Here is a 9,160-nt window from a genome sequence, read left to right as displayed (position 1 = left end):
CTGATTCCCTCCGGTGGAGTAATTAGTATTACATCATGATTGTGCATTCCCTCCGCTGAAGAAAATTTCCCTCCGGTGGCCTCCGCTCCAGCGGAGGGGACCCAATATGCTGCTACAAACTTAAATTTTTCTTTAAAAAGCATAATTTGACAAAAAAAAAGCGTTAAATAAATTCATCCCCAAACATTAATTTCAAGATAAAATATCATGTTGTCTTAAATATAGATCAATGTTTTTTATCTTGGATCCAGAGACAAAAATTGCTCCAAAGAGGTCTTAGGGAAAAGATACTTACTGGTTTGCTGAAACATAGATTACAAATCAAATCATGCTTTTAGGGACGTCCTACACCAAAATTGAAGGACACTTTCTACAATAGAGGTTTACCCTACTTTGACATCTTCAGCTTCCCAAACCTCTTGAACACGCATAAATGGATCAAGTTTAAGTCTCTAGATAAAATATTTCGGCTGTGACAACCAACGTTTACGGGCACCGGGAGAAAGCTGATTGCGTTCAACATATTATCTGATCGACATTAGCTGTCACAAAATTGAACTTGTATAAATATAGTGAACATTAAAACAATTACAAGGCTGAAGTCTAGAAGAATCTTTAAAAAAAAAATTATTAAATCTCCTTCGTAAAATGTCAAATTAGCCATTCCTAGTTCAACTATTGCTCTCTCTAATCTTAGGATCCGGTTTCATTCAAATCTTTTAGAACCTGAGATGGATGAGGTCCTGGGCTTGGAGCTCCACCGTATCTTGTTCCGTAACGTCCAGGGGTTGGAACAGAAGGTCGACCTTAGAAAGAAGATAGGTCAACGGAGTTTAACGGAGTTCAGAGAGTTCATAGAAGAAGAGTAGTTAGATCAACACTGGCAGCAGAAGCCTTAAGTTTGTGTGAAGGACTTGAAGCAGCTCTTCATCTTATAGACANTAAAGAGTTTAAAGAGTTTAAAGAGTTTAAAGAGTTTAAAGAGTTTAAAGAGTTTAAAGAGTTTAAAGAGTTTAAAGAGTTTAAAGAGTTTAAAGAGTTTAAAGAGTTTAAAGAATTTAATAAATTAAATCGCCAAAAAAAGTATTTAGTTAAAATTCAAAAGTTCATAAAGTACAATACTTAAGACGTAAACAAAAACAATTTAAAGAACTTAATAATTAAAATTGTGTAAAACATCAGAAACCTACCAGGTCGACTTTCTGGGCTAGAGAAATTTGAATTGTTTGAAGGATTGTTTGGTTTCATGGTGTCTTCAGAACCACCCGAGTTTGCCCCTATATTATGCTTCATAAAATCACTCATTAGGAACGCACTCGGGGGTGGTGGGGGTCGGCTCTTGAATGCACTTTCATCAGAGGAACTTTTAGTAGATGTTTGACTTGTCTGTAAATTTGAACCAGCTCCATAGCTAGAGTAATCTTTTTTGCTGAATTTATTTTGATTGCCGGAACTAGGTTTTTGATTATAATTATAACTATTCTGTTTGTTATAATTGTTCTGTCCGATGTAATTATTTTGTGTCCCGGTATTAATTCCATTAAATTGTGCTCCATTACCATTCCGACCATTATTAGATTCAAAATAACTATTCCTCCCGCCAAAACTTGATTGGCCGCCATTAACAATTTGGGCGCCAAAATTTGATTTCTGCGAGTCATTCTTTTCCGTAGTGCTTGAGCTTTGATAATTGAAAGGTTGACTGGAGCTGCTTATTGTTGGTTTGGTTTGGCTGATGGTTGTTGACACCTGTCTGGAGGCATAGCTGGCGAACAACCCGCCCTTGATACTCGTTTCTTCCTTCACAGTTGACTCCTACAATACACAAAATAATCGTTAATGCAATATAAATCTTGCAACAACAACAACAGTTAAAATTTTTTTAAAAGTAAAATATAAATAAACTTTTCTTGGTATGTATTGTACATCTTAATACAAAGCAAATTATCATGCAGGATATGGGGTAAGAACTTTTCTTGCCTTATAAATTACTATAATCAAAAAAAATTTTGTTTTGCCAAAATGTTGAAGAAACTAGGGGTAAATAATATTTCAATAAAATTTTAAGTCATAACTTCTAAAAAAAATCCCAGAGGCCGAATTTAAAAAATTTAAGCAGCACTTAGAGTTGAGACGCGGCTCATTTAAGGTTAGTTCCGCTTAAAATTGTATTAAATTGTTCAAGATTTAAGCCGGCATTCAATTGAAACCGGTTTTTGGCAGATTTGAAATGCGGCTCAAATTCATTGAATTTGGCCTCAGGTCTTGCAACAAGGTGCAAATCATATCACCATTGGCCAATCATCAGGTCAAATAGTTAACCCATCACCTGTGTTTCTGTAGACTCTGTCGTGGAAATCTTTGTCTCCGTCATCTCCACAAACACAACCTTGACAGCCTTCTCATCCTTCTTCAGCTTTCTCATGAGCTTAGTCACCTACAAGCAATTGTCATTATCATTATCAATTAACCCCCCCCCCCTAGAAATGATTGAAAGATTTTCTAGGGGTATCTTATGGAAAACAAAAGTTTCCTTCCCTCTAGGAGAGATGGTTTACGTACCCTCTTCCCCTAGTCTTCAAAAACATAATGCTTGTTCTCTTTTTTCAGATATTGATGAAAATTTCCAAAATCTAGCTTAATGCGAAATCATCAAAATAATCTTATTTTGATCCGGAAAGTCATTTGTCAATCTAACTTAAAGTAACATTCAATTTGAAAACCGTCTAACGATTAAAGGGACTGTGAGAGTAATTTTAAGTGATCCTCCATCCAAAGATGTTAACGCCCGAAGTACAATGGAATCCAAAACAGCTTTGTCTGATTAAGTATAAATCAGTTATCATAATTTTGAAAATACATTATTTTCAATTGTGGTTTCTCTGAACAGTTACTTGCGCAATTTCTACTGAAGGAAAACCTATAGAAATTGCCTAGATAAAAACGCTTTTAAAAACCTGAAAATGGCAACATCTTTCACAATACTGAACAGATAAATCATGAGGGAATCGTCGTGATTCGGCCATTGCCACCTTTGCATTGAGGGTCACTTGAAATTATGCTTACGGTCCCTTTAAAACACTTGCCATATCAGTCAGTTTTTAATATTTCTAAAACATTAATTTCTTTTGTTCTAATTTCTAATTTATATGTTCTTGATATATTTTTAGGTTAACCTGGTTTTGTGCGGAAAGAGTTGAAACTCCATCTATTTTCCCACAAAAAGCTGAGGCCCCAGCTACAGATTGTAAATTCTTTGTTTCCAAGTTCTTCAGAGCAGCCTTCTTCCGTGCCTAGTTACATTGGTGTAAAGGATTGTTAAAGGGATTATTAAAGGGATTGTAAAACTGAACCGTGAAAACGGATTTTTGAAAAGAAATTATGAAATGAATTAAAAAAGGAATTGTGAAAAGGAATTCTAGAAAGGAATTGTGAAAAGGAATTATAGAAAGGAATTGTGAAAAGTAATTGAGAAAAAAAAATTTTGAAGAAGGATTGTAAAAGAGGATTATTAAAAGGTATTTTTAATATGGTTTGTTCGATGTTACTGGTAAAGGGGATTGTGTATAAGGATTGGTAAATAGATTGTAAAAAGAATTGTGAAAAGGGTTTGATAAAAAAAGAGAAATTTTAAAGTGAACTGTTAAAAAGGATTTTCAATACGAATTGATTGAAGTAAATGAAAGAAGATTTGTAAAAAAGAAATAGGGAAATGAATTGTAAAAAAGAATTCTTGTAAATACAAAAAAGTTATCAATAGGTATCTCAAGGTAAAGAACGGGATTAACATTAATATTTTAATAATATTTGCAAAAGATTTAGAAGAGATCAAGGAAACTCAACAAAGAGATGTAAAAGTGATTGTAAAGTGGATTATTCCTACCTCATAAGCTTGAAACCAGGGGTCGTTTGGATCCCGCTGCTGGGATGGCCGGTCAGTTGCACTATTCATTCCTGTGTGGTTCATAGGTTAAACCTTTCCAAATGGATTGTCAACAAAAAAATTATTTTCCAAAAAATCTAAAAAATAAAGTTACCCAAAAACGCAATAATTTAAAAACCACGCTTTATTAAATAAAATCTATTTTATAAGTACCTGAGAAAAGCGGTCTTTTTGTAGACTGTTTTACTTCATTTTTATTAAAATTTTCTTCCTCCCCTCTCATCTGACTAGACTCCACAACATCAGGATCAGCTTTAATCTTTAGATCGGTATCAAGAGGTTCCGATTTTATATGAAAATCCGTGGATAGTGATTCCAAACTTATCTGAAAATCCGTGGATTGTGGTTCCGATTTTATCTGAAAATCCGTGGATTGCGATTCTGGTTTTATATCTAAATCTGTAGAATGTGGTTCGGATTTAATATGAAAATCAGGTAAGTTTGGTTCGGTTTTAACGTTGGAGTTTAAAACTTCGTCCGGTATCTGGCGAATGAGTTCCCCAATTTCATCCGGGGGTTCACAATTAGGCTTTGCAAATCCTGAAAAAGAAAAACATTTCTCTCAAAGGGGGGTCCGTAATCTTTCTTTAGAACTGAGCTAAATAAAATGATAGGGGTTATATGATACTTGATATGCTTAGTTTAACTGGCAGTATAATTATTAAGTACAATATAAATAGGTGTAAATCCCCTCCTGTAATACATCCCGATGGCTATCTTAAATGATAATAATGTTATACGGCGGGGGGTGTAAATTTATTTAGGGATTTTCTATTCTGTAGATTTTATTAGTTTAGCTTTCAACATTTTCATCTCAGCATCAATCCTGGCTGAGTTTCCTGGGATCAAAGTGTCCAGATCAACCTAACATTAAATATCATTTTTATAATTAATAGATAATCTTGGATTTAATTATAAATATTTTAATTTTATTATTATTATCTTATTAATATTATCAATCTCTGAAACAAAAACATTTTCAAGATGGATACTTTTTAAAAAAGTGGAGGATTAAATAATATTGTTCTATTTTCTCCATCATAAAGCTGTTGACTCGTTGAGTGAAGAGTATTTTTATTAATCTCTATAGAACAAAAATCGATTGTTAAAATAATCGTCTGCTATTTGGTACCTGTACCATTGCTACACAATGCAGAATATCATTCGGAATAATATAAGAGAACTTAACCAAACTTTTCATACAACGGTACAGAACTTCCTAAAATAAGAATATTCTTTGTCTATCTATCTATCTACTATAAATCACCGCCAGTCCGTAGAAGAAGCCGGCAACCACCTTTCAGGCAACTGTTAGCATGACATTGTGCAATGATTTATGCCCGCGTAGGTCGGAAGAACAAAACCCCAGTGGCCCTTTGTGCTCATGACTAAAAATCCCAGCCAAAGGTGAATTAAAAACTTCCTTCTTGAAGCCTTTTTCCAGGCGTACATTAGCCTTGTACTGGTTCTGGGCCGAGCGCTGCTGCTAGGACAGGCTAGGGATTTTAAGTAGATTGATGACTAGATAATGAAGATAAGATTTTTAATCGACAAAAGAACAAAAAACGACTATCATCAGCACAATTTTTTGGCCATTTTTTTTCATAAAATGTGTCTAGACTAGTTACTTTGTCAATTAAGGAATTTATAAGACGAGCGTCATTATTTTACAGTATCGACAGAGATAAGACCATCAGAAAAGGAAAAAAGATGTTACCTCTGGTGGATTTTTTGTTTTCTTGATGTATTTCAGAGTCGCCATGCTTAGTTCCACAGCGACATCATTGTACACTTTCAAGGTTACAAACTGGGTACTTTCTCTACAATTGACAAAAATAAGAGAAAGAAAAAAATTCACGAACCTTTAATACTTCACCTCAAAAACGTTTTATTTCAACAAAAATTCCCAAAGCCGAAATAAACTTATAAAGCCATTACATAAGTGTACAGATGTACACTGTACAGCAATCATAATCATGAGATATGGCTTAGCATTAATTTAAAAACATCAACTTCAAATATCTTCTTTTTAAATTATTTTTGTTCATGTATTTTTGTTCATGTATTTTTGTTGTATTTTACCGGGTTTCCATAATATCTTGATTTGACACAGTTCCATAATCCAGATCTACTGTAGGCAAATCTTCTTCAGTATACTTATTCTTAGGAACACTCAGAGCTTTGGTTTCTTTCAGGGCTGGATAAAATGCAATCAATCAATCAGAAAAAATATAAATTTTTATAATTAGTTAAATTATCCAATTGATACAAGAAAATCCGCGTATCAATGTATGAAAAAAATTGAAATATAAGTATAAGAACTACCTATGTTATATATAAGAGCACTCCCGTATTCCTGTAGACTAGGAGTATAGCTAACTAGGCTGTATCCCGCTACTTTGGCAGTTATTTTAACATTACTCGTCTCAGTTTCCTAAAAAGGGGTTCATATTCTTAAATTATTTAGCAACAGATGTATTCTTTTAAATGTAGAATCAACCAGTGCTTGGTATCCTATTACCAATTACCATCTTATTTTTATGCAGATCCGGATTTCCAAAATATAAAAAATGGTTCGGATCATGATATTTCTTAAATTTTTCATGATTTCTTTTCCCCCAAAAAAACTAATTATCAAACTTCCTTCCACTTCTGTCGCTGAATATGTAGAAACTTGATGTACCATTAAATAAGCGGTTTCATTAGCTGTGTCTTTCAGGCAAAACTTTTTTTCCGATGATTTGGTTGTCTTGTACCAGTTGGACAGGGATCAGATATAAATAAGTATCGTTGACCTAATAATTGATGACAATTTAGAAAAAAGTAAATTACCCTCATTATGTTAAAACATGCCACAATTTGTCACGCTGAAGCTAATAAAGCTTTCTTTTTCAGGTTATGCTTTTCTTATAACAATAGCTGAACATGTCCATGTCCCTAGATTTATTTTGAATCCTACAATTTTTTAGATTGGAGGATTTTGGAACGAACAACATCATTGATCTTAAAGTGTTATTCAAACTAAGACCTTTAAATAATTAAACGAATTTTCTTTGATCTAAAGATCGATTGATAGATTAAACATACCTCGTCCAGTTTCCACGTGCTCCCATACATTAACCAGTCAGCTCCCTGGGGGGTTGAGAATGTGTTAACTAGAAATAATGCCACGCCCTAAAATATTAAATTAATAACTGGGCACATGAAGAGTTTGACAAAAAAAAATAAAGCTTTGAAGAGTATCAAGCTTCTAAAAAATTTTTTAATTAATTAAAAGAAGTAAATTATATCAGCGAAAATAGCGGCTGGGAATAAATGATTTTCAATAATAATCCCTCAGAATATCACCTTCTGCTCCTCAACGGTTAAGTTCTCGAACAAGTTTGGGAAGCGCATCAGGGTTCGATTCTTTCTATCCATCTACAGGGTAATATGTTTACTCTATGGTGTCCGTCTGTCTGTTCGCTTGTTTTGTGTGGGACCTCCTCTGACCCTGGGGAAGGTTTATGGATCCTCAGAATTACAAAAAATTGTCTCAAAAACTTTTTAATTTTCTGTAATATTTAGAAAATCCGCGAAAATAGTTGTAAATCCGTGAAATTTTATATTTTTGTTTTATCGAAGAGAAAATGCTGATAGATTGAGCAACTATTAAAAGTTAAACTGAAACAACTTTCTTGATTTTTTTCAAAATTACCCCTTCAAGCTTCACAAGATCAATTTTTTGTTAATTTTTATTGTTTTAAAATATCGTTTCGAACAAAAAAAATCTCCCCAGACAGAAATGCATTTTTATAAACTTAACATTTTTGGAATCTAATATTTAGAAGAAAAAAATTTAAGATTAAGAATCATACTGCAAATAAAGATATAAAAAGGTAAACAGTCCTGTAGAAAACTCCAGAAATCATCACGAAGGGCTGCTGCCGCCAGCAACCTTCACAATTTAAAATATTCTTTAAAAAAACTTAGCCAATTTCTGAACTTTTTAGTTATTTTAATTATAACAGTTACCTTAACAACTTAACTCGAATATCCAGGTTTAAAGATCTGAAGAAAAAAAAAATTATTTGATATTCAAAAAAATAATCAGCAGAAAGATACACCTAAATCCACTCAAACACTTTTGTTTAATAACAAGGTGTACTGCATTTTAAATAAAACTCAGCCAAACCAGAACGAGTTTATTAATTACATTCCTCACTGAATCTGGAATTAGTACAATTTGTTACGAAACAAAGATCTTTCTTGATGGAGGACAAAAATTTTCTTCCAAAAGAATAAAAATTACCTATGCTCTAAAAGTCCGGCCACAAAGTCAAGAATTTGTTGGTCTAGCACCCAAACACCTTCTCCTTTCACTAAAACAGTAACTTCTATAATTACGGGAGCTTTATTAAAAAAAAACGATGGGAAAAATGTTCCTATTTAAATCTATAATTGGCTAATGCAATACAAAATCACATTTTGAAATTATATTTAAAATTATTTAGATCCCACGGGAAAAATGAAAATACCTCATTTCTTATTTGTTTTTCACAAAACTTACCTAAAGTGAAATATTACCAATATATTTTTTGAAGTCTTTGAGACAGATTTTTTCCTTCTCGTCCAGGTTTGATAAGATTAATCGTTCTAGCTGGTCAAAATCAGAACGAGGATTCAATACATCCTGAACCGAAAATGTTTAATACATGCTTCATTNCATCCCCCCCCTCCTATATATCTAGAACATGGCCAAATATTTATTAATATTTATTTTGAACTGCTTCGACAGGGCTAGGTTAAGACAGCTTCTGGGCCAAGCGCTACTGCTAGGACAGGCTATGGGGCCAAGGCTATGTCAGTCTAATAATGATGAATGTCTAACTACACACAAACCTTGAAGGTGATTAGCTGATCAGACACACTGGATTGTCGAGAGAAGGATTTGGTCGCCATTTTTCCTATAAAATTTACTCTTCTATTCACAACTGACTCATATTTGATCTGAAATTAGATTTTTGATTAATAATTTATTAAAGTTCATAATCACCGTTTTTAGCTTTATTAATGAATTGGAAGATTTCAAAGAATTGATTTGACCGATAAGATTATCAAGATACTGAAAAGATATAAACGTTTACTCTCAACATATTTCAAGATACGCCTCTTTGATTGATAGATTGATTAACGTATATGCTCTATAAACTTGCCAGAAAACAATTTTTGGACCCC

General features: G+C 33.1%; 2 protein-coding genes across 3 annotated transcripts; both read right to left on the bottom strand.

The window, feature by feature from the left end:
- Nucleotides 1–21: 21 nt before the first annotated feature.
- LOC111697542 (uncharacterized) lies at nucleotides 22–4,483 on the bottom strand (the record flags this gene model as incomplete). 2 transcript variants are annotated; one of them, XM_023467571.1, is given in 7 exon segments in its annotated part: nucleotides 22–130; nucleotides 667–806; nucleotides 1,191–1,815; nucleotides 2,330–2,437; nucleotides 3,177–3,293; nucleotides 3,884–3,954; nucleotides 4,097–4,483. In XM_023467571.1, coding segments are annotated over 6 exon segments (1,421 nt in total), but the record flags the coding sequence as incomplete, so codon positions are not given.
- Nucleotides 4,484–4,540: 57 nt separating this feature from the next.
- Nucleotides 4,541–8,953, bottom strand: LOC111697540 (uncharacterized). Its single transcript, XM_023467568.1, has 12 exons — nucleotides 8,825–8,953; nucleotides 8,510–8,615; nucleotides 8,235–8,304; nucleotides 7,958–7,993; nucleotides 7,832–7,880; nucleotides 7,292–7,363; nucleotides 7,031–7,117; nucleotides 6,269–6,377; nucleotides 6,026–6,140; nucleotides 5,661–5,763; nucleotides 5,076–5,162; nucleotides 4,541–4,807 (listed from the first exon to the last, which is right to left on the bottom strand). Exons 1-12 carry the CDS (start codon nucleotides 8,882–8,884, stop codon nucleotides 4,715–4,717), a joined length of 987 nt encoding a protein of 328 aa, XP_023323336.1. The 5' UTR covers nucleotides 8,885–8,953; the 3' UTR covers nucleotides 4,541–4,714.
- Nucleotides 8,954–9,160: the final 207 nt, after the last annotated feature.

Source organism: Eurytemora carolleeae, unplaced genomic scaffold, assembly GCF_000591075.1.
Source record: "Eurytemora carolleeae unplaced genomic scaffold, Eaff_2.0 scaffold54, whole genome shotgun sequence".
Taxonomy (NCBI): Eukaryota; Metazoa; Arthropoda; class Copepoda; order Calanoida; family Temoridae; genus Eurytemora; species Eurytemora carolleeae.
The sequence above is the reverse complement of the archived record's forward strand: the minus strand, read 5'-3'. Positions and strand labels throughout refer to the sequence as shown.